At 42.0% G+C, this 17,139-nt stretch overlaps 1 protein-coding gene and 1 long non-coding RNA gene across 2 annotated transcripts; one reads left to right on the top strand and one right to left on the bottom strand.

Annotated features, from left to right (window-relative positions):
• Window positions 1–2,644: 2,644 nt before the first annotated feature.
• Window positions 2,645–3,010, bottom strand: LOC140909936 (histone H2B 8). The gene has a single exon (XM_073340030.1). It carries the CDS (start codon window positions 3,008–3,010, stop codon window positions 2,645–2,647), a length of 366 nt encoding a protein of 121 aa, XP_073196131.1.
• A 2,087-nt stretch (window positions 3,011–5,097) lies between these two features.
• Window positions 5,098–15,001, top strand: LOC140909938 (uncharacterized). The gene is made up of 3 exons (XR_012158387.1): window positions 5,098–5,197; window positions 6,357–6,467; window positions 14,963–15,001. It is a non-coding gene; the product is annotated as an uncharacterized LOC140909938 (long non-coding RNA).
• Window positions 15,002–17,139: the final 2,138 nt, after the last annotated feature.

Here is a 17,139-nt window from a genome sequence, read left to right on the forward strand (position 1 = left end):
AATGCAACGTTAAGGTTCTAAAGTGAAGGCCAACAGGCCAGACCCTCAGTTTTTGTAACTTGACCTGACTTCACTAGAGCTATGCCAATTTACACCAGCTGAGGACCACAGCCAGGAAATACAGAAACTCAGATTGCACCTGCAGTTATAACTCTGTCCCATTGCATGTATATATTGCAGTTGAAATAAGCAAACATTTCACTAAAAGGCAAGATTGGCTGCTGACCTCCCACCCACTCAAACCTTAAAAGCAAGGAAATGTGGCGTGAAGGCGTAGAATCTCCCTTGTCTCCCATGCATCAAATGAGATGCTATGGCCCCCCACAGAGAATTGCCTTCCATTTGCAAGATACAGAGACACATTACATTCCCTACATTCATTTCACTGTTTAGGATGCAAAAACTTAACTTTAGCTTCATACTTAGCCCCCAAATTTTCCATTAACCTGGACCCCATATGTCCTTTCTGCACCCATGCCTCTCTTCCTGAGCTAGCATTGGCAAGATGCACTAGTGAATCAGGTGAAAAATGTCAGCAGGAGATGGTACCGCTCATGTTTCTCTGGCTCCCGGGAGTTTGGAAAGTCCATTTCTAGTGAATTTGTTAGCTCTGTTTTTGTGCTGACCTCTGCTACAACTCCATCATTCCCACCTGGCAAGTTCCATTTGCAGGGTACCCCACTCCATGTTCCACAAGTACCTTACATTGAGTCCAAGCCTAGAGCTTGGCAGTGTTCATCTCCTTTGTAAAGGAAAGTAAGCCAAACACACTTTGAAGGCTGGGGCACTGACATGAGTTTGTGGGTACAGTTTAAAGGCACTGGGTCCACAATGTCTTCACAAAAGGTTTCAAAGAGGTGAGATAGCACACTGAACATTTCAAAAACAAGTAGGTTTTAAGATGTTTTTATTTAGCAAATGTTAACCCCCTGTCTCTCACACCATTCAAACAGGCAACAAAGATCACATTCTTTTGTTAGTTCACTGGAAAATTATATAGATATATTAGATAGAGAAGTTAATGTGCCCCACTGAGAATCCTGACTGAGCTTTAACTATGGTGTTCCTCTGTAATACAGTCTGAACTGAGAATCCTGACTCAGCTTTAACTATGGTGTTCCTCTGTAATACAGTCTTTAATTATGCAATTACCTACTATTTCTCAATTGAAGGAATGGACTGATTTTTTTTCTATAACCTTTGATGCATATTTGTACTTTTACCACTGTGTGATATTCTGTGACTGTAAAAAAAAAACAACCCCAACTCTTTCAACAATGAAATGCAACAGAAGCAAATATAGGAAGTGAAATATAATTAAGAAATTAAAAGGCAGTATGTCTGAGTGCATAGCTAAATCCACAATTAAAGAAGAAGGTAACAATGTTTCCAAAAACTAATTTAGGCCTGTTTTTGCTCTATATTGATATAGGTTGCTGTAAATAGAATCTTACAGTAAAAGACAAATACCTTGGGCTTAAAAACTTGCAAATTTTTGTGAGCCTTTAAAATGTGTGTACTCTGTTTGGTTTCATTTATAAAGTTAGAAATATCTTTGGACCTTCCACAACAGTTACGCAGGAGTATAAATTCCATCTATGACAAATCCCTCATGTGATTGTAAAGAAACTGTTTTACAATGTTTTAATGTTTTAAATGTTTTAAAGCAAAACTCTGGAAGTTTGCATAGGCTTTGGACAGAATAAAAACAGATCTTGCAGAATATTAGTTCATTATCTACATAACATACTTACTTCAAAACTATTGGAAAACGTACAATGTACAGTATGGAATACAGTTGCTTGATGTACTTTTATCCAAAGAGCAAAATTCCACTTGGTATGTGTAATACAAACCTAGCAGAAAAACCAGACACAAAACAATAATACTCAGTACAAAAGATAATTTGGTATATCAAATGCTTAACTTTGGAATGATAGACAGCCTGATTTTCAGAGGCGTTAAGTGCCTGGACTTTGCATTTCCTAACGCCTAATTTTGTAAAGACTTAATTATGTTCTTAACACCATGATGAGGAGTCATTTGAAAAGTTAAGCACGAGTCTTTGTAGGACTGGGGTTTTAAACTGGAACTGATGGTCCTCAACACCAATGAAAATCAGGCCCAGAACAACAAAATATATTCCAAGATAGTGTATGTTCTGAACGAACTGGTTGTGACCAATCCCCACCTAACTTCTCCTGGGAAGGAACTATTTTTAGGGACACTTTTGTGATTAAAAGAAAGGGTGATAGCTTTTTAAATTTTTTTTAAAGTTTAGGATAAATATTTTTCAAATAATATTGACTCACAGATGATCCCTTTGGAAAGATCTTTAAAAGTGCTCTAGACTTTTTTGGTTACTGGTAAGAAAACAAAACAAAAGCCCACCTGCTCATTCATTCTCATTACTTGCCCATGCCTCAGAATGAGTTAGACCAGCTGCTGGGCTGCTCCAAATGGCGCCCTTGGTAGAGGGCACTTGGTGGACACTACACCTGTGGAATATTGATGTAGCAATGCTCCACTCTGACATATTCCAAATGTGTCCCAACTTCAGTATGCGCCCTACACTGGGTGGGTGATGGTTTTAGGTGTAACAGCTTCCCAGAGCGGCACAGCCCCCTGCTTACTTGGAGCTGGTTTACTTGGTCACCGCCTTGGTGCCCTCAGACACGGCGTGTTTGACCAGCTCCCTGGGCAGCAGCAGGCACACAGCAGTCTGGATCTCCTGGGAGGTGATGGTGGAGCGCTTGTTACAATGCACCAGGCGGGACGCCTCCCCAGCAATGCGCTCGAAGATGTCATTGATGAAGGAATTCATGATGCCCATGGCCTTAGAGGAGATGCCGGTGTCAGGGTGAACCTGCTTCAGCACCTTGTAGACATAGATGGAGTAACTCTCCTTCATGGTCTTGCAGCACTTCTTGTCTCCTTTTTTCTGGGTCTTGGTCACCGCTTTCTTGGAGCCCTTTTTGGGCGCGGGAGCGGACTTTGCTGGTTTAGGCATCCTGAAGACTGCAAGCAGCGCACAATATGGTGAAAGGCAAAAGTTCAGCCACTCAGGGAGCTCCCCTCTGACAGGGGAAGTCTCTACTGGGCACTTAGGTTACCTAGTCATGGAGCAGAACCCCATTGTGCTAAGCACTGTAAGAACACGGAACAAAGAGTGCAGCCAGATAACGGCCCCTTTGTACCAAGCAGCAATCACATATTATAGAATCTAGCCCTTTGTATTCAAAGTGCTTTACAAACATTGTGCCAGGTTCTCTGCTAGTTTAAATCAGCAAAACAACACTGATGTCGATGGAGCCATGGTCATTGTACTAGCTGAGGATCTGGCCCATTATCTACTTCTTTGTATGTGTGTTCGCAGATGTAATCAACAAATAAAAGTAATTGCCCAAAGGCTGAAAAAGTGTTGTGGACAGAATAGAATGGGGGCAGAATGTGCCATATTTCTATAGAGCTAGTCTATCCCATATCTTTTCCAGAGAAGGATTAGAGGCAGAGAACAGTCCTACCATGCTGCTGCTGAAATAGATGCCTTAATATATTTCGTTCTAGAATAGTGCAATTCCTCCTTAAGGTTTTTCACATGTGCTGCCCCAGTTGTGCAACATCAGCAATAAAGATACTGCAGGGCAAATTGTGCCCTGTTACTGTTCTACAACTCCTCTACAGGCTAGTGGGGTAGCACAGAGGGAGTAACTTGGCCTGCAAAATCTTGGTAGTTGGTAGTGATAAATGAAAAGAAAGAGCCCAGTATATTGGTAATTGAGATTGTAAGCTGTTTGCTGGGCTGGCGGTTGGAAACATGTTTTTCCTTATAAACTGAGCCAATCTAATGCTGGTCTGTCCCTCCAAGTACTTGTATGGCCCCTCACCATAGTCCCTGAGCACAGAGGAACACATAAGATTCACCACAATGCAATTTCTTTTACAAGTCACTTTTCTATTGTGCTTTGTGCAGTCTCTCACTTATTCCCTACTTTTTCTTCTGGCATTTGACACTCTCTGAACTTTATTTCCTAATCTTCTCAGACCTCTTAGCTATATAGCTCTTAAACATGTGTGTTGTCCTCCCCTCAATCCTCCCACTCCTAGTATATTTATTGCTTGCTAACACCCCTCACTTTTGGGGCATGCATGAATATCTTTGAAAACTTTCCACTTCCCCAATGTATTTTCCCCTATGTTGTCTCACCATATTGACGTTCAGCCAGTGCTTACTCTATATCCCCATACTTAAAATGGATAAGATTTAGAGTGTTGATTTACGCCCTGATCTTGTAATTAGTTGCTCCCATGTGGAGCCTGATTGACTTCTGGGTTTATAAACTAATTTTAGGCCCCAATCCTGCAAAGACTTATATATGTGCTTAATTTATACACTGTGAGTAGTTTCATGGATTTAAATGGGGCTACTTGCATTGTGTGTAAGCCTTTGCAGGACTTGGACCCTGGGACACCGTAAAGGGAAGCAATATAATAGGAGGTAGCATATGGCGAAGGAAGGCAAAGGTTCTAGCAGTAGGATCATATCACTACTCAGTTAAGGTATGTGGACATACAATAAAGCCCTGGCTGGGATGAGTTAGTTGGGGATTGGTCCTGCTTTGAGCAGGGGGTTGGATTAGATGACCTCCTGAGGTCCCTTCCAACCCTGATATTCTATGATTCTATGATTCTATAATATCTGAAAATGCTAGTTATTCGAATCCAGAGTGTGTCCCCCAAGTAACCCTATGTTAATCACCTGCTAATAACTTCTCAGTTTGCTACTTAGCACCTGTTAGAGCTAATCATTGGCTTCGTATTTGTATAACAGATAAATAATTAAGAAATAAATTATGTCCTCAGTGGTTTTAATACAATGTTGGTGTTTTAATACACTCAAAGTTGTTGTTTTTCTCTTTAATGTACAAAGTATTAAGAAAACATAAGCATTCCTCCCCTTGTTCCCCATATTACTATATCAGTGAAACGGCAGCTCAAAATAGCACTTCTCTTTATCTGAATGCCTGGTTATCTGAAAGTTTCAGATGTCCCTGGCCATTCAGATAAATGGGAGTGTGTGAGTGTGTCTACATGCACACAACTGACTGACTACTTATGAGGCAGTTATGCAATTCTCTGCGTTAGACAGAAATCTTTGTGGCATCTGTATGTGATCATCATCTCCCATAATCTGCAGGTTTGTATCTTCATCGCATCATCCCCCACTGAGACTGGTTTATCGGTCTTGGTGTTGCCCTCAATATACTACACTCCTCAGAAGCTGAAACATTCTTTTATGTAGAATTGTTAAGAGCTTTTTTTGGCTTTCAGTAAAATGTGTAGAGACATTGGTGTGCTTGGATATTTTTCTATTCCATTCTCCCCACAGAAGGACTTACTTGTTTCCATCCTGTGATCTGTTGCACAGATTTTCTGAGCCCCCTCTAAATGCTGGTCATATGTTTGCTTTCATGGAATTTTGTGGCCAGCCTCTCATTGAGTTGTCAGTAGCAGATCTTACCATTTCTGATCATATCATAGTACCATTTGCTGTACGTTAATTTACCTTTGCCATTAACTACAGGTCAGTTTTGTCCATTAAAGACAATAATCCTAGTCAAGCTCCAGGATGCTATTTGTGGGGACTACTATCCTTAGATCTCTTGAGGAACTGGTAAATCCATATTATAATCTTGTCTAATATGCTTGATTTGTTGGCTCTTGTTAGTGCTCACACAGTTAATTCTAAATGCAGAGATCCTTGATTAGTGTGCTTGTCTCAGAAGGCTTTCAAGAGAACACCGGAACATACTGAAGATAGGGAGCTTCTAAATTACAGATATGTTTTCCAGCATGGAAGGAGGAGCACACACAAGCTTATAAGGAAATGTAGACAAGATAGTATGTTTATACTAAATGTGTACCTCAGATCATCAAAGGTAGGCCCAAGGCAATTGTCTACCAACATCCAATAGTGTAGAAGCTTGACATTTGCTTTGGAGTAGGTCTCCTAATCTAAACATTCTATCAAGAAATACAGCGAAACTAAGTGGCTGGTATTTCCAAACTAGAGTGTACACAAATGGAGCTTGCTATGTCTTTTTTTTAAATTTCAAAGTGCAAATTCTTTGAAGGTTGCTGAATTAAATTAGAACCTACTGAAACCTAACAAATGGCAGCTGATTCATGTGCTCAGAAGCTGCTGAACTTTCTACAAGATGCTTTCTCCCTCCAACTCTAATCTGTTCCAACTGAGTCTGCAACTGCATTAAATTCCACTAGATGGCACTTTTCTGAATATATGATAGAACAAGTTTTTCTGTTCTTTTCCTTATTGCAAACCATTTCTGACACAGAGCCTCGTGCTATTGCCAGTGAATGCACTGTCCACTCTCCAGTTTCAGTTGGATTGTTTCCATAGAAGTAGTGAAAGATGGTTTCAACATCACTCTGAATTATTTATGAAGGTAAGCCTTAACATCTGAGGATTGGTCCTTTCACTTTCCAGTTGGCTGAAGAACCTGTAATGTTCCCACAGGATTTAAACAAGACATGACAGGAGTGTACTGAATAAAATGCTAATTGTGTAGTTCATTGGACATGGACTGAGAGCTCAGTAAGTATCCCAAGCTCCTAACTCCCAGACTGGCTAACACAGCCTGTGATGCTTACTGTCATCACATGGGATTCCCAGATGTCCTCCCCTGGACTGCACAGTCTTGGCATGGATGGCAAACTATCCAGCATTTGCATACTACAGCGATGAGGGGCACATAAGTACTGAAATAGATGTTGCATTCAGAAAGAGCTCATGGTTTTGTGGTTAGGGCTCTGGACTGGAACTCGAGTTGGATTCAGTTCCTGGTAGGGTTGCCAGTTGTATTCCTAGAGATTTCATCACATGACATAATCTTTAATTAAAGATTAATCTTTAATTTCTGGAGGCTCCAGGCCAATCCTGGAGGGTTGGCAACCATAGTTCCTGGCTCTGCCACAGACTTCCTATGTGATCTTGGTCAAATCATGAATCTCTCTTATGTTTCAGTTCCCTGTCTGTACTAGATGGGTGATACTACTTTCTTCTGCCCCCCTACACCCAACTTGTTTGTTTAAATTCTTGTGGGCAGAGTTCGCTCCTTACTAAATTCAAAACCTGCCTGACTGTGACAGTGATTTACTCACCCCTGTATGGGGCATGTCGACTGCCTCAGTTTCCCCTCCTACCAGCTGGTGGGTCAATTCCCAATCCTAATTTGACTGTGGTTCTTTGAGTGGTTTATCCCTCTCAGTGTTTAAAACAAAAGTCTGTATAAATAAAACAGTCTCTTACATGACCTCATGATCAATTTTTATGGTGGGAGAACATGAGAAGGTCGAAGCACTGGGATAATGATGGAAGCATGAGCTCAGTTAACAAAATAACTAGCCATTTATTACTGGGAGAGAGTACAGAGACATGAGCTCCCCTTCTGATGCTGGTGCAGCTGTACCAAAATATAGTTTGCCTGTCTGGATGTGCCAAGAATTACCCACTCACCCAGCCAGCACAGCTGCTCCATTTCCAGTCTTCCAGCATCCTTCTGGGATCAGTCCTTTGCCAGCCTTCCTCGGCTATCTGATTCAGTTCCTCAGACTTTCCTGGGGCCCAAGTGTCTTTCCAGCCTTCCTGGGTGCTAATTAGTTCCCCTTGCTGCTCCACCTTTCTAGGTTGGCATAGTGTGGGGGTGAGTAGGGAGACCTGTGGCATTCCTCAGCTACAGGTACTTAGCCTTAGGTCCCTATACCATGTACTGTTCCAGTGTTCTCCAGGACCACTTCCTATGGTGCCACCTTCTCTAATTCTTTTCCTGGTTTTTTCCATATGTACAGACCTTCCCAGGCTTCTTCACCAGGATCTCTCAACCAGAAAGCTACTGCCAGTCCTTCCTCAGATCCTGGTTCCAGGAGAGCTTCCCAACATAGTGTTGGTCCTTCCAGCTCTCTCATACTAATCACAGGCTGCCCCTTAAAAGTCCCAGAAGGCATCTGGGAGATAACTGGACACAAGTGAGGCTGAAACAAAACTCCCTTGAAGAACAAGGTCACTCCATGACATTAGCACAGTGGGTCCTGATCTCTGTTTGGGCCTCTAGGCACTACTGCATTACAAATAATGAACTGTGGCAACATTACTTTAACACTATCATGAGAGAGTGTTACTTTGAACCAGATGGCCTGTGGTAATCACTGTGACCTGAATTTCTACCACTGGATGTGGGTGTGTGTACACATGTGCATGCAAAGAGAGTGAGGCACACTGAGTTTAGTTGCTAACAGAATGCTGATGACACTTAACTATACAGCCCATTCTCAATTGATGAAACCATCACCATTTCTAACATGTCAGAATGCTGACATGAAATGAGCGCTTGGATGAGGAGCAGCTGGCTTAAGCTAAACCCAGGCAAGACTGAAGTGATGTTAGGTGGAAAGGGAAACACTTCAAAGAATAGGCTAAGATGTCGCCTGTGTCCACTTTCCATTGGGGGAACAAGCCCCCCATTCATCAGATTGATGTAAAGCCTTGGGGTCCTGTTTGACTCTTAGCTAAGGCTGGATGACCAGGTAGCATCAGTTTCACCTCCACCTTGCTAGGAAACTTTATCCAAGAACCTGGCCACAGGGATCCATGCATTTGTTACCTCCAGGCTGATTTACTGTAATTCGTATCCAAAGCTGAGTGCGAAGACTGCACAGGCTCCAGCTAGTACAGAATGTGCTCCCAACTTCTCCATGGCTTAGGCCTCCACGAGCACTTTAGGCCTGTGTTCAAGTCCCTCCACTGGCTCCCAGGCAGCTTTGGATGCCAGTTTAAGGCCTTGGTCCTAATTATCAGAGCAATTAATAGATCAAGCCCCAGCTACATAAAAAATCAAATTTTTATCACTGTCTGTGCTCCTCTGGGACAAGGCAGGTTACAAAGCCCAGGGTGAAGGTAATGAGAACTGGGGACAAAGAATGTCTATTAAAGGGATCCAGCTGTGAAATATCCTCCAGTGGAGATCAGGCAATTCCTGAGTCTGACCATCTTAAGAAACTCTGCAAAACCTATTCCTCTTTGAGAAAAGCTTTCCACTGTAAGTGATGGTCGCAATATGAACACCCCTTCTATTCCCAAACTCTACCACAACCCCCACAACAAACAAAACCCTACCCCCACAAGAGTTTTGACCCCCAAAATGGAGAAGTACCAGAAGCTCTATGAAGTCTGCTATGGACTTCGCTATTGCTATTCATTTTTAAGTGGCAGTTGCTCAGCTAGAAACAGTGTAAAACCTGAGAACACACTCTCCCCCCTCCCACATATTTAGTTTTTTGGCTCTGCAGCAAGTGGTGGTATCTCTGTTACATCCTATGTAACAAGAAATTTCAGTTTGGTTTCCTGTTATTCAACGAAGCCCGTTGTCGTCTGAGTTTTCACTGATTAGTGTCTAGTATATTCATTATATTACTGTATCATGGGATCTCACAAACTATGCAGGATTAGCAGGCTTTCACTAGAAGACCTCAGAGGAACATGTACATGCCACTGAAAGTGGCAGTGCTAATTTAGGAGATGATGCTCTTCCCCATGCAATGTATATTGACCAATATAAAACAGCATAATATTGGAGGGATGGGTGGGACTGGGGTGGGGAGCATCAGTGCTGGTAAAGATCCTTTCTTGAAAGTTAAATGTAAAGCTGAGACCCTGATGACTTTGGGTCTTTAATTCCCCCTGCAGTTTCTGTTATCTTTCACATCTATCCTAAACTGTTGTGTAGGAATATAGGTATTGCCACAGAGGATCAGACCAGCAGTCCATGTACTCCAGTATCCTGTCTCCAATACTGACTAATACCAGCTATTTCAGAGGCAGGTAGGAGAAAGCCTGCAACAGGTACTTCTAGAATAACCAGTGCACAGGGAAAATTTCCTCTTTACTCCCAATAGTTTGAAGTTGGTGTATGCCCTGACCCTGGGGATTGACATCCCTTCCCAAACTCTTTGTTAATAGTTACTAATATAACACTGTATATCCTTGTTCACCATAGTAATATCCACTCCTTTTATGAAGCCTTCTAAGCTCTTGGCCTCAATACTGTCCTGTGGCTCTGAGTTCCATGGACTAATCATGCAGTGTATGAAATTATCCGTTTTGGAATTCGCCACTTTCCAATTTTTTTCATGTGTTATGAAACGTGATGAATGGAATCTGACACCTTCCTCTGTACTGTTCAATATTTTGTATACCTTTATCATGTCTCCTCTTACTCGTCTCCTCTAAAGTAAACAGTCCAAGTCATTTCAATCTCTTCAGATGAGTTTTTCCATGACCCTAATCATTCTCATCATCCATGTCTGAACCCCCTCCTTCTGCTACTTCTATTTTGTGCTATGAAACAATTGCCCTGTTTCACCTTAGAAGCAACTGAACTTCAGTGGTGTATGAAGTTAATCCTTTTGCATAGTCTGTACCTCTATCATTATGTCTATAACGTGCTTTGGGATTGTCTAGATTTTCTACATTATCATTTAGTGCAGAAGTTTCAGTCTGGCTGTTTGAAAAGGGTGATACAAGTGACATTTTAACATTGTTGAATAGACCACTTTAGTTACTTTGGGGTCCTTTGGGCGGGGGGGTATACTATATATATGCTTGGATCTGGCTTCAGCTTTATAAAAAATGTGACTTTTGGCCATGAATATATTCCACAACAGGCATTATTTGTAAGGTGACTGAAATTATGTGTAAGGTGTGTGAACACTTTCTCTGACTAAATCTTTATAATGCTATTTTGCATTCACTCTGCTGAAATAGAAGAGACTAGTTTAACTTAGGTGAGTGGCTGCAGAAATATCAAGCAATAGATTAGATGGAAACAGAATTACCTGTCAACCTTGCAGAAGCAGCGAGATATAAGCCATATCAATGTATAGACTGAGCTTGATAAGTTTTTACAAGGGGACAGGGGTGAAAGTAATATTAAACACTTACTGGTACGGGGGCCCTCAGAAAGGGTGGGGTCCCAGGTGGAAGGGGCGGGGCTGGGGTCAGCCTTCCCCAGGCAGCCCATCCATGCTGCCTGGTCTGCACCGCCTTGGGCTCCTGCGGCGATTTAAAAGGGCCCGGGGCTGCAGCTGCTGCTGCAGTAGCAGCGGCGGTGGCCAAGAACCCCAGGCCCTTTTAAATTACTGACCCTGTGGCAGCTGCCCCTCCCCCCCACCATCTGCAGCCCGGGGGTGGGGGGCAAAAGGGGCAACGACGTTAAAGCGGTGCCATGGCAGTGCTTTAAGGAGGGTCATTTGCTGGCTGCATATGGGCCGATACCGGCTTCTTACCAGTATGCTGTGCCGGCCCATACCAGCCTACTTTCACCCCTGCAAGGGGATGGTGAGATGAGACTGCCTGTCATGGCATGTGGTCAATCCACAACTGCTATAAGCAAATCTCCAGTGGCTGGTGATGAGACAGTAGAGGGGAAGGGCTCTGAGTTACTACAGAGAACTCTTTCCCAGGCGTCTGGGTAGTGGGTCTCGCGCATGTGCTCAGGGTCTAACTGATCACCATATTTGGAGTTGGGAAGGAATTTCCCTGAGGTCAGATTGGCAGAGACTCTGGGGTTGTTTTTTTTTTTGCCTACATCTCTGCAGCATGGGGCATGGGTCACTTGCTGGTTTGAACTAGTGTAAATGTGGAGTTCTTGTAACTTGAAGTCTTTAAATCAAGATTTGGGGACTTCATTAACTCCACCAGTAGTTATGGGCCTACTAAAGGAATGTGTGTGAGGTTCTGTGGCCTGTGATGTGCAGGTCAGACTCGATGTTCATGATGGTCCCATCTGGCTGTAAAGTCTGAGTCTGTCTATACTTGCCTCATTTTCAGAAGTGCTCAATCTGATCAAAGGGAGCTAAATGGATTGAAGTCAATGGGAGCTTTTGGGCAGTTCTAAAAGTCTGCCACATGACTGAATCATGGTCTTGCAGTAGTGATATAGTTAATGTTGGGTCAGACATTTGTTTCAGAGGGTTTTTCTTTCCTTCCTTCTTTTTTGGAAACAGGCCATGATGAATTTGAACTAAATTTCAGCCACTAATTAATGCATGAGGAATGATCTCCAGTGCCCATTTTGTGTTAGTTTTTAAGGAAATTTGAAAAACAGGAATACTAGAACAGTTTGTGTTTCCCTCTCCCCTCCAGACTCAGTGAGCATTTGCTGCCCCCTGAAACTGCCTGAGCAGTAACTTTGTGAAAGCAGTGATAACCAGCCACTCATCACACCCTCTCTCCAGTCATTTGCATATTTGGGGAGAGTCACTGCATATGTCCTTGGTTGTCCTGGCAGTGGCTGCCTTTGACAACGGCTTTCCCTCATGCTACTGTAAAAGTAGTACAGAGGAGGGTCACAGAATGAGCTGCAGTGAGAACAGACCAGGTTTGGATAAACTCCAGATGTGTGCTCCTTTGGGTTTGTACTGTGGCTAGGTTACACAGTCTCTTTTCAAAGGGTCATTGTTTGTTACTTTGCTCAAAGAGTGACATGAAAATAAGGTACACAATTCCAGCGCCCTTTCATGGATATTGTAGGAAGCCAATAAATTGTGTCTTTCTGAACAACAAGGCACTGAGTGTTGAAATATGGAAGTTCACAAAGATAGCAGTGGTCAGAAAATACACATGGAAGAGAGCAAATGTGTAAGTGCTTTATTTAAATAGCACATAGAAAAAAAGATTTTATTTGTAATTAAAAACAACACCACCACCACTGTTTAACTTTAGTTAAGCTTGCTCTCGTTGATAAACTAACCCATAAAATCTGAGGCAATACAAAATTAAGGATTAAAAAGTTGCCAAGGTAAGCACTCTTAAATGAGAAAATGCCAGAATGAATGTTGCCCATGCATTATAATACTGTCTCTGATTACATGATCCCATAGTATTGTTTTCCATAGGACCCCTGCCTCATTCAGTGCACAGGATGGATCTGTACTGAGGATGAATTGGGGTTGTGCAGAGAAGAAGGCTGTTGTCTGTAGGACCCCTTTCTCATTTGTTACAGAAATTAGAAGGTGTGTCATGAATGAGGCAGGGGATTGCAGGAGAGAAGGGATGGATTCATAGTTAAGGCAGAACTATGGAAGGAGAACTGGATTCTATCTGTGCCTCTGCTACAGAGTTCCTATGTGATGCTTAGCAAGTCACTTAAACTTTTCACAGGCTATCACTTCTGCATATCCTTAAAGTCTTTAACATAATGCATACACTCCAGGGGACTGAATTAAGGTTGCATGGACATGGTCATTCTGGCACTTCTTAACATGAGAGTGCTTGACTTTGCAACCTTTTAATCCTTAACTTTGTATTTCGTAATCCTTCATGGTTTAGTTTTATTGACAAGAGCTACCTTAACATTAAACAAAGGTTTGTGTTTGTGAATATAGATTTAGGAATCAAACTTTGGACTCCTATTTTTGAAAATGTTGGCTTCTATTTAAAATATTAGTAAAAGTGGGTCAAATTCTGCTTGCAATACACCATTGTATGTCTAACGTAATGCCAAATTGCACCATTGTAAATTAGTAGAATTTGGCTCTATGAATCAAATGTATCTGTATATAAAAAAATAAGCACATCACACAGAAGATTTCTTTTGTATATTTGCTGGTTATCCAAATGATGAATTACCCGAGACATTGACATGAGTTTGCATTTAGCTTTGCTTGATCGCATTCCAAAATAATACAACCACTTCCCTTGTTCAAAGGACAAAAAATATATATTCAGATCAAATTCTTCATATGCACTGTGGTGGAAGATATAAACTCCTACCCTAAACCTAGCAATTCTATTTTAGGACTGCAGAAAAAGAAGTGTTCTTCTGACACAGAAGAACACTTCCCTTCTACCACTGGCCTCCAAATGGATGATGAATACAGCCATTAAAAGACAACAATGTAGCTATCACAGAAACCATTCAATTGATAGTTGGGTCCAGCTTTTCCGAGGACCATGAAGAACCAGTTTGGAGCTTGGAAGAGTTAGCTTTTGGGGGATGCTAATGAATCCTGAGACAAAGTATTTGATGAAGCCTAGAAACATTGATGGGAGGAATTCAGTCACGTAGACTAGGACAGATTCATTTTTTGGAAGGTGGCATGCTGGGTGACTAACAAGAAGGTCAGACCTTAGAGCTTGCTCTTTCGAAAAGACGTAAAGAATGTTAGGGTATGTGTTGCATTAGGTATGAGGGAGATAGTGGTTTCAAACCACTAAAGACCACTGGTTTGCTAGGAGCCCCCCTGGAACATTCATCTGAAGGTCAGAAGCAGGAGGAGGAAGTGTTGAGACTTGCCCGCTGGAGGTGGTTTTGTCCAGGGTTGCTGAAGTTTTAAGAAAGGTCACTCCAGCGACTGGTCCATGATCGAGGTCCGACTTGCTGAGGGTGGTGGTGAGACCAGATAGTGGGAATGTTGGACTCTGGGGTTGATGAAAAGGAAGCTCCAAGTGGCAGTGTGAAATAAGACTTTCTGGGACTTGAAAAGGACAATGGGCACTTTTAGGCCATCAGTGTTGGAGCTAATTCACAGGTTTTAACTGACAAAAAATAAATTACAAGTTCATTAATGCATTCTGGAGTGAAGCTGTGGTGAATGGGAATTTCTGCAGCAGCTGTTGAAGAATACTTACCCTATCAGGAACAGGGTTCTTGTAACATGGGAGCAGAGAAAGAGGTGCCCTAAGGTAAAATTTCTAAGTGAAAAGGTTGGTGGTGGCAGTAGATAACAGAGACCAGGTCTTAGGAAATCTGGGGTCGTAAAAGATGTAAATTGACTAGAGCTGGTTGAAAAGTTTTCAATTAAACTTTTGCCCATTGAAAAATACCATTTTAGCAAAACTGAAAAGTTTAATGGAAACATATCCATTTCAACAATTTCATTGCAGGTTTCTCAAGTCCAGGATGGAATTTCTGAGTAGGCGGGGAGAGAGACCCAGAACATTAAGTAGTTGGGGCACTTCCATGGGATGTGGGAGACCCACACTCAGGTACTTGCTCTGGCTCTTTTGTGCACAGGTGTCTTTGAAAAAATGTTTTAAAGATCATGGTTTCATTCTGCATTGGAACAAAAACAAATTTAGAAACTTCAATTTTTTACAAAACAGAATTTATTATTTTCTGGCCAGCTCTAAAATTGATACTAACTATTCTGTAACTGATATTATTTTAGCTGGTTAACTTTGGGGTAAAGTTTAAACCTAGTTGTATTAAGACAATTGTTCTTTTTCTCTACTTCGACAAACCTTGTTCTGTAAAGAATTGGGATGTTCACGAAGGCCCGTCTCTGAAGGGAGAACCATGCAGGTGACCTTAAAGGGGCTTGTAAGGATGAGTTCTGAAATCTGGGGGTACCCCTGCACATAGTTCTGCCCAGGGGCACAGATGGAAAAGTGTGGATGGTAAAGTGTGTTACAAAGGCGGTTCACACAGAAGAGGAGCGCCCAAGAGTCTCCCTGGAGAGAGGAAGTGAACCCCATTAGTAACACGCACAGCTACTATTTAACTTAATGTCTTCACCAGTTTGTTGCAACAGTTTTTGACTTTGTCTGGGATTTTCCAAGGGGCAAACTCACCCTTCGTTAGATTGACAGGAAAATCTTTTAGATGTAAAAACTGAACTCCTGATGCCTGTTTGTCCAAATTGTCATTTGGCACACATTGTAGTGGAATTTAGAAATAGGGGGCCTGATCCTGCAAAACATTACATGTAGGCTGGTGGTTCCATTCACTATTTGTGGCATGTGAGACTGGGTATGGTTTTTGCTCCCTGACTGGCCATGTGAAACACTTTGAACATCAGAACAGTAATGAATAGCCTGTAATGAACATTTCTTCTTGCACAAATATCCTTGTTTGCACATGAATTCAGACACTTATACAAAATGCCCCAAACATTTGTGTGACCACACCCCTGGTTGGGTTTCTTTGCAGGGATTGAGCTGAGGACTTTGGGATGTAAAAAGCATACATTTCTATTGTCTGATTTAAAGGACCAGACCTGTTTTCCTGAAGGTAGTAGCTGATTCATAAACTTCTTTATGTATTCCAGCAACTAGAGGGGGAAAGACCCACACTGGATTAATGTGAATCACATTTGTGCAGACAAAAACTGGGTTCTCAGAGAAGGGGCACAAATATGGTCAAAACTGAACAGCTATTTGGAATGCAAATGAACATTCACAAACATTATTTAACTGATATCCTTTGGGTACTGGGGTGGAACTGAAGTGGAAGGAGGTGGTGTTGTATGTGGGCTGTGTACTGTGTAACATACTGTGCATCACTAGAATGGTCTGGTACCCAACTTTCTATAAGAGAAAAAAAACTGTTCCCTGTCTTGGCACTGTGTCTTTTTGAGAGATACATAAGGCGAAAAGCTGACTCTACCAAGCTAAGCCGACAGGGAAGCTTTATTATACTATGGAACATGGGAAAAGGCTGAACTATCAATCTTGTTGGTTTTAAAAAAAAAGTTTATATGATGCCTAGTCAACATGCAGGACAAATGCTGAATGTTAAGCAGAAAGTCTCAAACAGACAAGACACAATTGAAAAAATGTCTCAATTTCTTTGGGTTAATGCAGTACAATAGCCTTTCACCCCTGGAGACAGTAGGATCAATTCAGGCTTGGGTCACAAGTGAAAATGAGGTTAGTGATCTCAGTCTAATCTCTAGCGGACATTTGTTCACATTACAAAGTCACAACATAATTTGGCAGGAATGGCAGCCCTCCTGCTGGGGGAGGCTGGGATAGCCAGCTTTTGAGTAAACCTTGCTCTTTGCCTGCTTGTGTTACGAATGGTTCCTGCCATGGGTATATCGTCCTTCACTGAATGCTTCCAATAACTAACAGTACTTGTTCTCTCTGATCCAAAGCATACCTTGTAATGAAGCATTAAAACTAAATGTTGCCTTCAGATGTACGCACACCAGTAACTCTTATTGAAGCCACTGCTAGCCACCAAGGCAGAATTTGGCCCTAAGAGACTAATGTTACTTTTGTTACTGGTAGCACATGTAAAGTAAAAGGTGTTTTCTCAACAGAAAAGGCGGCATAGTTCC

This window comes from Lepidochelys kempii, chromosome 4, assembly GCF_965140285.1.
Source record: "Lepidochelys kempii isolate rLepKem1 chromosome 4, rLepKem1.hap1, whole genome shotgun sequence".
Classification (NCBI taxonomy): Eukaryota; Metazoa; Chordata; order Testudines; family Cheloniidae; genus Lepidochelys; species Lepidochelys kempii.

What these genes read in the sequence shown, in the direction of transcription:
- LOC140909936 (XM_073340030.1), bottom strand. Translation starts at nt 3,010, where the DNA reads ATGCCTAAACCAGCAAAGTCCGCTCCCGCGCCCAAAAAGGGCTCCAAG.